Raw genomic sequence first — 14,701 nt, forward strand, 5'->3', positions numbered from 1 at the left:
TTGCTTCAGCTTAATAACTTCCGTCAGGGATGTTTGTTTACTAGGCCCACGGATCGTTACGGTGCCAGTTAATGAGTAATACTTCATGATTGCTGCCCATATTTAAATAATTTCTATGCTCTTTTAAGTCAATAAGCTTAAAGATTGTAAGTCTGTGTGTGTTTTGCAGACATCGTCTGATAATTTAATTATGCTAGGATCACTTGGAGAGGATTACCATCTAATTAGGTTTTCATTAATACGTATTAAACTGTCATTGGCTATCCGTAGTGACAATTACTCACGACGTATGACTCTTTGCGACTTCGTAACATGTGTCAAATCACAGACTGGAAATTGGAGTCGATCGTTGACAGCAAACAGATGGCGATATCACAAACTAGATTTCGTTTTTGAATCAAGGGAACACCGACTGGAGTTGTATTATAAGAAACATAATCTGTAATCGAATAAAAAAAATAATAGACGATCAGTTGATAAAGACGCAAATAACTGTTTTCAAAATAATGATTTATTTTTACTACTTTTGTGAAATTCTGTCGCAATATACATAGATAAGTAAGCACCAAAAGACCAGAGCAGGAAACGTAATCCACGTGCCATAAATGATTTGTGAAAGAACAGAAGCTATTTTACAGGTTGCGTGTGTTATGTTCTATTGGACTGCGCTTCTAGTAGCAGATTCATTCATTGCTGATTGATTGCGAATCCAGAGCACCACTCCATTATAACTGAAAATGCTATGCAGTTGTAAACAGTTTAATTATCTGTACCTTAATCAACACGTTGACACTTCTGCGGTTGTTTGAACAACTAGCCAAAGAATATAAAATATGAAATACTTCAAGCGTTGATTCAAACAGTACTCGAAGTGTCAAAATCTACAAAGACTTTATTTCTTCAGGACTGAAATCTTTACAATCTTTCTATGACAAGTTATGTGTATCTTACATTATCCATACACGCTTTGATACATGATTCCAATTACGAACATGTCTTTGAACACGCAGGTGCACAGCATTAATTGGAGGCTTTCAATAGACGATGAGAGACAGCACACGAAATGCGCAGGTTGCCTCATCTCCTGTTGACTCGGAATTTCAAACGTGTCATAAGAATATAGATGAGGCTCTCCAATTAAAGATTAATTAAACAAAGCCATTCCTTCAGGCCAGCTAACGTTAGCTGTAAAACTAGTAGTCTAAAGCAACAATAAACTGTAACTGTAAAGAACTAAAACATAAAAAAAAATGCATTTAGAAATGAATGTTAAAAACATGAACAATAAAGTTGGTTCGTTTTCATTGTCTTACCAGTCAACATTTATTCAATTATTATGACTCACTCCCATTGATAATCAATTACGTATAAACACATTCTAATTATATTTCCTTTTTTTATGAAACAAGTCTTTTCATTGAAATTCGTCGTAACGTTCACTGAGCAGTATTTACATGCAGACTCCTTTTTTGATCAAACCAACTTTATGCAATTAAAAAGATACATTTGGGATCTCTGTTATCTTAGTGGGATGGTTTTATATTATGAGCATATTCATAATACTTAAAGGGAATCATCGCACTTGTTCTTGTTAAATATTTCAGGATAACACCATTCGTTACGTGGATTGTAATAGGATTAATAGGCAATATGCTTCTGCAAAATTAAAAAAAAATCTATTCTTATACCCATCGGGTCGTTTTTGACATCCTTTTAAAAGCAAATAGAAGACCCACGAATGAGAATGGAATTGAATGGTGGGTCAAAGTGATGCTGTTGTTCAGGATCGAGATGGCCGATATTTCTCCCTTGTATTTCTATAAAGTAAGCCTCTTTTAAGATCGAAACGGTAGTGGTCTGTATCCTCTTCTTATTTCAGCTGCTGCTTCTCGGTATTCAGGGGTTTTCCCCTCTGGGCTCATTTCTGATACCTTTGTGGAATCCACTTCGACTTCTTCTTGCAGACGACGAGGCAAATCGTAAAATACTGTGAACGGTACGGCTTCTGTAAGGAGATTAATAAAATTGCCTTAGAACAAAGCAATTCACATTTACAAATGTTTATGGTTAAAAGTTAGGAGATGGAGGAGGATGTTTCTCCACCTAAAGAAAAGCAGGATGGAGGATCACTTATTTCGAATATAATGAACATAAAAATGGCATCAGATAAAATATCCATTATTCGGGTACCTAAACGAGATTCAGTAATAATATACAGACTAAACAAGATTATATTGCTTTGGGAAATCTCAAATCACTGACAATTAGTTTACAACACTCCATTTTACTGCACTCATCCAAACAGGATAACTGTGATAATGCGGACGATGTTACCGCATGCATTGCATAGAAACTTTTCTGATTCCGTGGAATTTGCGAGCATGTGACATGCATTAAAAGCCATGCGCAATGATGTTGTGATAATTAGCTAGCTAGTTGTTAAGCCGGATGACATTAATTAATATTACTCACCATTACATCGGTACACCAAGTCTGACCAGATAATGGACTCCTGAGAGAAACAGAATACTCCGAGTCGACCTCCCTTGAGTCTGCCGTCAAATATGTTGCCAGAATCGGCCACCATGTTTTCTCCTTCAAATATCCGTAATCTACATGTTGGAAATAATTCAAATGCCTTCGTAAGATGAGCAAATAAAGAACAAACTGCATAATAATACATAAATTAAATTAAACTGGAAAGATTTTGCAATTCCTATGCTGTAAATACCGTGGTTAATAGTACATAATTACGTAAAATTTAGGGAACAATCACGAATATGTGCTTAAATATGAATATTTTTCAAATCGCAAGAGACGATTGGGCCTAATCTAATTGAGAGTTAATTAGAATCGAAATCGAAAAAAAACAAAAAAAACATGGTATCTCTGTAGCGAATTCGTTAGCCACAATATTTGCTGTCAGTTGTTCTTTGGAAAGATCTTAGTTCAAATCAGTCCTGTCTTCGAAACTGCGGACATTCAAATGAAGATGAGTTTACTCGTCTCATTCGGTGTTGGTAGGATTTCCACGCCAAGAAAATCCGAATGGAGAAAAGAAATATTATCCAAATTAGGTTTATAAGAAGCCAATATTTGAGGTTACTGCATTGAGTACTCAAAGAAAAATGAGATCGTTGTTTGATATGCAATGAAAATTCTTATTATTGGACACCTCCAGGGAGTCCAAGGACTCATCAAGGGAGGGCACCTGCTATACAACTCTGTCTCCACCACTCAATCCACCAACTGACCGCAACCACACCCACGACATCTACCGTCGACCACCACCACTGGTATTTCAACAGGCAATCATATGCATCCATGCCCACGGGGGGGATTCGAACCCGCAGCCTTTTGGCTGGAGAGCGGATAACCACTGGACCAGCCAGGCTGGCATAGCAAAATGGGAGACGTATTTCTAATAAATATTAAATACGAACAAAAGGTTTGTGTCGGCTAACTGAAGCAAAAGAAAGATATTAATGAGCACTTCTTGTGACGGACCACCTTTTTGAAGTCCGTGGCCAAGTACTCATTCATGGGTGAGATATGAAATAGACATTCCCTCCGCTAAACAAATTTTTCAAGTGGTTTTGGTCATTTCAGTTTTTAATGCAGCTACAAATCTTGATCGCGTTGGAGTGACTTATGCAGAAAAGAAATGTGCATATTTAGAAAAGGGATCCAATAGCATTAACTGGTTGTGTGGGGGAGCTGTTTGTTCGAATCCGCCAAGAACGATTTCCTGTTTTGTGTGAATGAAAAACCCGTGATTTCGGGCGAAAAACCTTACCACTACCTTCACAAGACTGGCTAACTGACCTTCCAATGAAAAAAAAGAAAAATATAAAGCTTCTTTGCGTTCTAGACCCCGATTTTTCCAACGAATGGGTCATGAATATCGACTGAGCGCAATATTAGCATGACTACTTTGTTTAGTAACGTGTAGATGTGTAGCACGCACACACACACACTGAAGAATCCAGTCATTTAAAGTTTATTCCTCATAAATAAATAAAAAAACGTGCCAATTAATTGTGGAAAATAATTGGCACGTTTCAACAACCGGTTTAATCGACGAAACATACACTTTTTCAATTTTTTTTTAAATTGGATGCTCCTTCAAATTTCTAAGCAATTAGATCTAAATTTAGCAACCATTTCATGTACTGAGTAAACAAGGTGAATTACTGACTTCAAATTAAGAAAATCTCTTCACACATGACTTCAATTTATCATTTTAAACACAATAATTTTCTTTTAAAACTTCTTAACGTTACCTCTCTTAAAAGTTTTTCGACAAATCAGTTTTTCACTCATTTTTCTCTCACTTGTTGGCTTACCTGATGAGACTGATATTAGGTCGGTGCAGCAGAAGCCAGCGATACGCCATCTTCTCTTTCCAGCCAACATTCCTGGGATCTCTCCACAACAAGCGGACCTAAGAACGTAAATCAGATACAGTCAGTGCAGGAACATAAAACGCGTTCAGGTGTGTAATCTCTCTCACCAGAGTACATTATATCTGCCAGCTACTACATTTTATAGCCCTCACATACCTACTTCAAAGAAAGTGGGTGCAATTCAAGAATTTAGAGCGATCTTTGGGCATTTTGATCTACAGCCATTTGTTTCCAGGGTAGGTCAACCCCACTCAGGAAACAAACTTTGCACAGAAAGAAACCATCGGGGTGAAAATATATTCGATAGCTTTTTATATCATAAAAAGCTATCGCATTAAACCTTTTAACCGATTAAACCTTTATTCGGCTTAAAATATTTCTGTTCTCAGATTTCCAAACTTGCATTTTAACTTTACATCTGTTACCGATCGCTTCTAACTCTTGAATTCATAAATATCTTTCTCGATGTTGTCTGATGAACTGAAAAATATTTGCGAAACAGCCATCGATAAAAGGCAATAGCCTAACTCTTATGCATATTCCAGGATGTTTATTTCATTCACGTGGGGATGACAAGTCAAACAAACCGAAAGTGCAATCAAAAGTTTCAAAGGCAACACATTTTATCTTCTTAAAAACAAGAATTGCTTTTGCAAGTGTTTTTTTTTTTTCTGGATGCTAAATCGATCACCGACCAACCAATAAAAATAATAATTGAATAAATAAAAACATACAAACCGCATGATCTGTTGATGCTAACTGCGATCTTAAAGTGACCACTCTAAGAAAGTTTGCCGTGGATATTCACTTTTCTCATTTGTCATCCACCCACAATTTAACAGACTTCTCACTGTGGAAGTGTTAAACATCTATGGTTTAATGAAACTGCAAAGAAGCAGATTTAGAACTGAAAGAGTAATCCATTATGCTTTCTATCTGTAGATCCATTGGCTGATAGGTCCACTATAACAGACAAATGTATTTTAATTAGTCTCATCGCCAATTTTCAAGCATAAAATGAATAAACAGCAAACACCTACTCATTAAACTGTATTCGTTTTTGAGTTATTAATTTTGTTCAGAATGACTTCATATCATAGATGGTTGCAGTAATGACTCAGCTACTTCATCGAGGCTTCGATACGTCCGGGATTTCAGACAGTTTTTATCAATTTGACACTTTTAGTTCATTGTGAACTAAATGATAGTGAGCTAGTCACATTTGAGAAGCAACATTGCAAAAAGGCTAAATTTCGAAACAGATTTGCTTTTGTATTATCAGAAGAAGTTTTAAAATAAAAGCATTCAAATCACAAAAATCTAAAGATTTAATTTTGAGACGGGGAAAAATAATACAGTGAGATCATTTGCTGTGACAATGATTGCAGAATAAACGACACCATATAGTTCCAGCAAATGATTTAATGCAAACCGTGCTTGTAAAGAGTAGCAGAATAGTGGAAACACTATATAACCTGTTGATGCGTCTATTTTTGTGTTGCATTGTGGGAATTCCATCTTCCAGCATTATACTTTAGTACCATACAAATTAAAAGTCGTATAAGAGAACGATGTTTAAATATTTATTTATCTATTTCTTTACTCAATAATATTTAATATGTTCCTATTTTATATACTTGTAAGTTTATATGTTTCTTATTTATACGTATACAAAGTGCAAATGACAAAGTGATTTTCTTGCCAAATAAAATATAGTTAATTTTGTACCAAAAAATATTTAATATTTTTGTTTTTATAAAACTGTAAGTTTATCTGTTAATTTACGTTAAACTATATAAGGTGCAATTCGCAAATGATTTCCTTGCCAAATAACATAAATTACTTTATTTTTTTCCAAATTATTTTTGTTGTTTTTTCTGGGGGAGGGGTATAGGGGCGCCAACTAAAGTTTTGCATACAGGCGCCGGACACTACTGGCGTGTCCCTGTATATGATAAAATAGTTGTTTTTTTTTATCTGATTAAGACGGATACGACATACTTCCATGTTTCTATGGTAGCTACATATTCACTTCCGGTAAGCATCGATGTTAGCCATTCTGTAGTTGAGGTACAAGCATTGTAAAGATTTCTTTTTGTTGCGAACTTCACACTAACATCTACTGTATCAACACATATCCCTGCAAACGGGAGTTCGCAACTGCTCCACAATCTACCTTCCCGAAACTGTTATGAATATTTGCTTATGAATATTATTATCTGTAATAATAATAGTCATAAACATTACATAATAAAGCTAACACCTGTTTAGAAACACACCATAACGGATTCTTTTTAAAATTCTACAGCTATACTGTTTTTCACATTACCTGGTGATCTGTGTCACCCGTATGCCAAAGTGAATTACGCATCAACTGTCCAGGTCCAGTTTCCGAGGTAACAAGTTTCAATTGGATACCAGGCTCGGCAACCGCACGGAAAGGAGTAGCTTGCCAATATGTCTGTGTGTTTTTCTTCCACATGACGACGTAGAAATTGGAGTTATCTTGGTAGCTAAAGCAAAAAAAAAAAAGTTATGTTGAAGGAGATAACTATAAGGTTTTTGTCAATTTAGTAGGTGCTCGTGATATGACACGATTATATATATATATATATATATATATTTCAATAAAGGTTTGATCTGCATTCACGTAACTTATTGCCTATCGACGTTTATTTTTCCAACAGAATTTCAAATTATTATCATGTCGCAAAATTGCCTTCATTAAATGTTTTATTTGTTTGACTTTTACATACACATGTGATTTTAATCGTAATTGCATGTTAACAAGATATTTATCTATATACTGCACACTTTATAGAGAATAGTTGTTAAAGAGGGACAAGGCACTACATGTTTCAACATATTCTTGAATTTTTCCCACTGTTATTCTTGGAGCAGTTAATTTTTTTTTCTTTAATGCACGTAGTATCGATGTAAATGTTTTAAAAGTCACTTTTAGATTTGAATATCCCAATTAAAATATATTTTTCGGGATAACTCAAAGAAGAAGAAAAAATAAAATATTAAAATAACATGATGCATAGTAACGTGCTATTTTAACCCTCGGGAGCTCGCAGTGGTAAAAATTGCAGCGTAGGTCGCAGTCTATCTGAGAGATACATTCATTACTAGTATGTGCTAAATTGCAATAAAACATTAAGAAAAAACACTGCAAATATAATACATGATGGTAAAAATTAAGTGGATATTGAATCCAATATTATTTCATAGCCGAATATAGAAACTACAAGAATTTCGTACCGAATATATAGAAACTTAAAAGTTTCGGCAGATGCAAGCACAAGCAACCTTATGGGTAACTCGTGGTAAAGGTGGAGTAAGCTCCAGATCACTTTCCTTAGTATTTTCCATAAATGTAAAGCACATCTCCTAGAGGACATGTATGATAAATAGCCTTTGGTTCTCTATTTCAGTAATACATGATGGTTTATTTATTTTCAGCTACAATCTAGAAATTATTGAACAAAGAATAAAAAAAAAAATAAATAAATCATACTATACTGACATCGGAGGTCGCGGTATCTCTCAGATACAATTTACTGTCAAATATCATAAACCTTTACATAATACGTGTTAAACCAAAACTGGCTGCATAAACAGTGTGAAATATCACTCGTAACATATGAATGCACAGCTACTCATGACCTCCAAGCCATACACTGAATTGTGTGACAATATTTATATTAAACATTTTGCATGTATCTGTCAGATCAGCTGCGAGCTCCGCAGGGTTAAAACTGTTTCCCAATAAATCGGTGAAGCTGAGCTCTATTTAATGCAATACATGGATGAGGTCCATTTATAAGTTACTCCAAATATGTGCTAAATTGCGTAATCATTGCTTTAAATTATATTACAAAATGATACGTAAAAACTTATTGTGAAGAAGACCACACACCTGGAGAATGCTCGATGGTAGTAAACCGCGTGATTGAGTGCAGGGGAAAACAACTTGTTACAAGCATTACGAGTGCGAAATCCCCGTCCCGAGGCTAAGGTCATCGATCAACATTGCTTTGTTGAACTGCACATTTTGGGTTCGAGATTAATTTTTGAGATGCTTTTGCATTAACTGACTTGGAGATTGCAGAAAGGAACTTCTCGCAACGGACATCTAACCAATGAAGCGCATCCTTTTACTTTCCCCTTGCTCTAACGTAGCGATCCAAACTGGGGGTAAACACACGCTATTCTCCCGAGTACGTCTTTAAGAAAACCATAACGAAGTGCCATTTTTCTTTCTTACTTAGGTTTAAAGAAAGAACCACTTCCGTGCATGCCTTGCCGGTCGAGCAGTCACTGTGGATGAGGAGGAGGGGGAAAAAACAACGAACGCTATAATTAAATCTAAGCCGGAAGAAGAAGAAAGAAAGAAAAGGACAACAGACGAGTCAGTTATTTCCTAGCGGACGTGCCAAGACAGATATCAGTGCGAAAGTTACGTTAGAAAACTGAACAACCGTTAAAAACACACGTTTTCTTTTCTTAATCGCTCACAATTATCGTAATCATGACATCGTGTTGGAGATAGAGACAAAGAGAGAGGGATGGGAATTAAAGGATATGCTTTTAAGCCTTGAACGTGTGGTTAGCAGGCAGAGTACATTTTGTATGGATTTCTCGTCCGCAAGAAACGTATCGAACACTGAAATGAGAAACACTTTTTTTTTTTTCGTACCTTGAGTGAACTGAAATATCGAAGCGTTTTAAAAGAAACCTCACTTGTTAGTCATGGACGGACGGATCCGGGAAGCAAGAACGATAGAGAGAGAGAGAGAGAGAGTGCACGGACAACGATACACGATTTTGGATTGTTCTGCTGATCGAAGAGCAAATTCCATTGAGTCATTTTTCATAAACGGACAACCCCTCACATTCACTTTGGTAAAGACATATCGTTCTTCCTATTGTTCCTATAGGAGACAAACTACTTAGGGGAATTCTGTCTGTTACGATACGCATAAGTCAATTCCAAGTTAGCTCAGTTTCCAAGTATTAAGACATCAGGTACGAAGGAATGTATACATTGTATAAAACCAGTGACGGCTCGTGGCTTGAAATCGTGGGGGTGCTGCAACTTTCGAAATAGACATACGCACTGTAAGTACAGTGTATGCGTGTTTGGATAAAATATCAAAATTATGGTAAACATTTTAAAAAAAAAATAAACATGAAACAATATTGTTTCTTATCGATAAAATTATGCAGTTTTGTATAATTCAAAATGACTTAAAAATAAAATCCATTATCATAACCCCAATAATGTTCTAAAATAAAAACTACAACAAATCTTATGTCTTTAATTGTAATGTCCAAATATTTAAAGAGACGGAGTAAACACGATAAGCACTACGAACACTCTACTACTAGCGCAAACTGCATATAAACAACAGTGGAACTGCGCGACGGACAGTGCCGCATTACGCTAATAGCTCGCATCTCACTATGACGTGCATATGCTTGTGCGCGTAGCAATATGACACTGTGGTAAACACGGTGCTGCTAGCGCCCTCCTAAGTGCTACAAGATGGATTATTATTATTTTTTATACAAAATAAAAGAATTGTATAGGATTGTTGATAATAAAATTAAATATTACAAGCAATATTTATATATTCATATATCGAGAAAAATTGGGGGTGCCGCAGTTCCTATGAACGAATCGCCCCTGTATAAAACTAAATCAAAAACAAGAAAAATATTTGCAATAAGAAAACTGGCTTTAATATTATCATTCTAAATTTGTAAAAATTCTAATATGACTGAAATTGAAATTTTTATCGAATCAACAGCTTTTGGCTCGCGGCTTAACATTCATACCATTTTTGTTTAAATTATTTTGATATCGTCTTGTTTAAGAATTTATATCATAAATTGTCAAAAGCACATCGATCTAGTACTGATAATGCCGTTCTTATATTTAAGGAATCTTTTTAACAAGATATTTTAAGTGTAGCTGTGTGTTATTCCACTCCATTTGCACCCGGATATCAAGTTATAAGAGCTTTTCCAGAGATGAGAGCTCTCAAAGTTCCTCTTATAAAAGATGAAAATGTTTCATGGTTTGGATATAATGCTATACGTAAATCATTTCTGTCTAAGTATGAAATCATGAATAAAAAGAAAAATGCTTATTTGACCTGGACACTATTTGAGTATATATTGACTGTTTATTAAAAACGTACAAATTTGCATATCTTAAATTTATTCTGCAGAGATCGTCAGAGTTGTGTCACTTTAATAAACGCATGTTTTTAAAAATCATCAAAATCTGTTGTTGTCTTTATCTCAGATGTACTTCCGAAACCAAATCTGTTCTTCATAGGGGCGTTGTCTGCCCCTATGATATCCATACTTACCATCATTAGAGTTTTGTTAACAAAATACTAAAAGCTGAAATAAAAACATTTCTCTATTTAACTGCTTGGAGAAAGGATAGTGTTCGCACATTCCAGATGGATTAATAGCGTTAGTTCTTAATAAAGTTGAAAATATTTATTGATTTGCCATTAATACTTGATCTAATGGATTGCATTATCATCATCTTCATCAATTTCCTGATATGTACCCCCAAGGGATGTTCAGGTTACTATGTCGGATCTACATAATTAAGTTTACATTATTATTAATCTCCTGTCAACAATTTTCCCTCCAAATCAATCTATTACTTGTAATCACTCCAATATTGTCATATCTAACACTTCGTGCTTCTAAGGCAATTCTGACCGAATCAATCCAGCTAGACCTTGGTCTTCCTCTGGATCTCTTTCCTGCCACCTTGGCATCAAACACCTGTTTTGCTTACCTTTCTTCACCCATTCTTCAGTTGGTGAGAGATAAATTTCCTCGCCTGGCGTGCTACCATCACCCCCACCCTGCTTATAGGAACCCCGAAGTGTCTTGGAAAAACTCCATATTTCGTCTCTAGACCAGAGTTTTCAGATTATGTAAAAATAACTTTAAAATAATAATAAAATTAAATAAATAAAAATCCTTAGTCCAAAAAGTAACAACCCCCTTTTCCATGATAAGAACACCGTTGTTTTTATTATGCTTTATTTCTTAAAGAGATCGTTTGTTTCATTTGAGGGGACAAGGAATTTTTACTTCCAAGATTTTAATTCTTCTATGTGTGCGTGTGTCATGTGGACTTATCTTTTCTTTCGGATATTTCTTGATCGCTCCTTCCGTTGTATTTATTTTCTAAATCAGTTAGCCTCCTCAGGCAAGATTTAAAGAGAATCTACTAGTTTAATTTTTTATTGATTTGCTTTGTTTATGGTTGTAATTTTGTACTATAGAAAAATGTAAGTTAAATGTGTTTTAAGAAGGAAATCATTATACAGAATCTTGTAACAAAAAAAAAAAAAAGAAAAGGAAATAATTTTATTAAGGCTGGCCAGAGAAAATAGTATTGTATGATATAAAAAATAAACTGGAATTCATTTTTAGATATAAAAATTACCTACCACGTTTAGCATAATAACAGTATGGTGCGCAAAAGTATGGTGCGAAAAACCATTAATATACTGCTGGTTCTACCTATTTTACTCACCTAAATATAAATCCAACATAATCATCATCGATCTCTGTGTCTACAAAGAAGGTTCCTTCGAAGTCAACTCCACCAAATGCATGAAATCCTAAAAAAATAGTACAAAAGTAATTTAAATAAAATACTTTAAGTGGTGTTGCTATTTCTGTTCAATAAAATTAATTTGATGTTATCTCAAAATGATTCTTGAGATTATCGCAAAAGGAACTAAACGTTAAATTTATTAAACTCCATAGCACACCAAAACGTTTATTTTAAGCATTTGTTTTTAAATGCACATTTGAAATCGCTCAGAGCTTATGAAAAATATAACATAATAACATAACAGTCATAACACAAGTCGTTAAGCGATACCAAACAATTAAAATATATGCAATACAAAATAACTCAAAATCCTCCATTTAAAATTGAAAAACATTATTATTATTAATTAAAGCTCTGATCATGGCAGAAGGGTAACAGCAATAGCCGAGCCTCAGTTAGAACTTCATTGGCTACAGCATTGCTATCCATTACCCTCCAAGGGTATTGGATTCAATTGAAAAACATCTTGCCTACTTCAGCATTAAGTAAGAAATTTATCAGTTATAGTTTAAGGTGTATGAATATAGTGATAATAAAAAAAGGATACTCTTTAAAATATTTTAATTACTTAATTAAAACTAAATAATTTTATAAATAATATTCGTTTTTATAGCTTTCTGATTTTTGAAATTTGATTTTTATTAGAAAAATATGTTTACTGCAAATGTTCTGAGGCTGTCACATTATTTGACAACAGTGTGCAGATTACTGAAGCTGGCAGTTGAATTTAATATTTGATGTACAATCTGACTTCAATTCTTTAGTCCATACTTGTAAAATAGCTGCTGTTGAATTTCCTTGAATCTAAAAGTTAATAATTTCAATAGATATTTGTACGATGAATTCACCATTATTTTTGATGACTAAAACTATTCAGATAACTTCTTTAGCCAATGAGGTTTCAGTAACGAAATAGCAGGTCATGCGATCTGTTTATCAAAAACCAGGGGCCCCCTAAAAGCGCTCTGTTAATCACACACCCAGGTAACGGTGCGCTGCTTCCAGAGCAGGAATACGAATCTCACTCTTTGCTGCACTTAATAGCGGCTGATAAGTTGGAACACTAACTAACCACGCTGCTATTTGGTAAAGGTAACATCTCATCCTTCCTCTTTGACATCCGATACTTTGACAGTAATTAGAGATAAGGCAGGAGATGATAAAAAGATGATATAAAAAAAGGAATTCCCTCAATCATTCCGGTGTGAGATTACGGCAAAGCAAATTGCCACTAATTAAAACTTTAAGTTCCAGTGATTAGTGCATAATCGAGTGATTATTCCATGGCTCGGCCAATTATTTTTGACACATTCTGGAGGAAAAACCTCACATAACTCATACGATGGAGGCAAGAATTGATTAAACATCATTCACGCTGTTGACAACTTTATTACCTCTAAGCCCGGTACGACGCTCTGATAAGAAAAACCAAATTACTTTATTCAGTAACCACACACTAATTCTATGGAGAACTTTTCACTGAACTTTCTCGAAACTGGACAGCTACCTTATTATTGTCGCCTTAAAAATATCCCTCAATTTCGGTCTCCGTAATTCCGGTACGGTGATGAAGAACACCGCTGAAGCGTTTGTTACAACCAGGAAAACTAAGTAAACTAGCGCTGAATTTTGTTGGGAGGAGCGCGATTCTCCCCACCCTTTCACATCCTCTATATATCTTTATCTTTTTCTTTTTGTGTTTCAGACCAACTGAAAACAAATGTAAGATAACGACAATCTTTTGTCGTTATCTTACATTATCTCGCATCTTTCAGCAGCACTTCACGACACTCGAATTGAATGATTTGTTATTTACACTCATCTCAGATGATTCCATTCAATTTTGAGCTTACAGATAATATAGACGGTGTTAGAGCGCTCTTTCAAAATAATTAATCATCTAATAAGGACGAAATATCCTCCTCCTCCTCCTTATACGTATATTAGGCCTAGTTACGTTAGTATTAGGCATGGCCTATTACGATTTGAAATCGCGACCACCTCGAGGATAAAGTAGTTAGCCGTATGCCTCCCAGTGTGTCCTATGTATGTAGATACATAGTTGTGTTTACCGGCCAGTTTGCCTATTCTGGGGGACGAAAAACCCGAGTTTACGGGTGAAAGAATTCCCTAATCTTCATATGAGACCGACTAACTCACCTTTAGTCGAAAGGGACCAGACGGTTCCTCACATCACGGACGGGAATCGAACCCAGGTCTCTCCGACCAGGGTTTGATTATACCGAAAAGGCTTCGTCTATACCGACTGAGCTACGGAGGATCTAAGGACTAAATATAATGCTACATAATTAATATCTAAGCATATTTAAGGGTGTTGTGCCTAAAAAGTAACTGAAGACATTTTTTATTGGGATATTCAAGACAAGCCTCCGTAGCTCAGTCATTACAGACGGGTGAAAGAATTCCCTAATCTAGATAATTAATCATCTAATAAGGACGAAATATCCTCCTCCTTATACGTATATTAGGCCTAGTTACGTTAGTATTAGGCATGGCCTATTATGATTTGAAATCGCGACCACCTCGAGGATAAAGACGCACTTTGATCGAAAAGACCTGGGTTCAATTCCCGTCAGTGAGATGAGGAACCTTCATCTGGTCACTTTTGACT

At 35.2% G+C, this 14,701-nt stretch overlaps 1 protein-coding gene across 1 annotated transcript in view; it reads right to left on the reverse strand.

The window, feature by feature from the left end:
• Positions 1-874: 874 nt before the first annotated feature.
• Positions 875-14,701, reverse strand: part of LOC150100563 (cartilage oligomeric matrix protein-like) — a 276,264-nt gene continuing 262,437 nt past the window's right edge. Inside the window, exons 21-25 of the mRNA XM_090402123.1 lie at positions 11,986-12,073; positions 6,736-6,919; positions 4,347-4,444; positions 2,473-2,612; positions 875-2,005 (exon numbers count right to left, since the gene is read on the reverse strand). Of these exons, the coding sequence (XP_090258249.1) occupies positions 1,836-2,005; positions 2,473-2,612; positions 4,347-4,444; positions 6,736-6,919; positions 11,986-12,073 (680 nt within the window). The 3' untranslated portion in view covers positions 875-1,835. The remainder of the gene's footprint in view (positions 2,006-2,472; positions 2,613-4,346; positions 4,445-6,735; positions 6,920-11,985; positions 12,074-14,701) is intronic.

The sequence above is a fragment of the Typopeltis vanoorti genome, chromosome 12 (assembly GCF_054136105.1).
Source record: "Typopeltis vanoorti isolate ZY-2024b chromosome 12, IOZ_Tvanoo_1.0, whole genome shotgun sequence".
Lineage (NCBI taxonomy): Eukaryota > Metazoa > Arthropoda > Arachnida > Uropygi > Thelyphonidae > Typopeltis > Typopeltis vanoorti.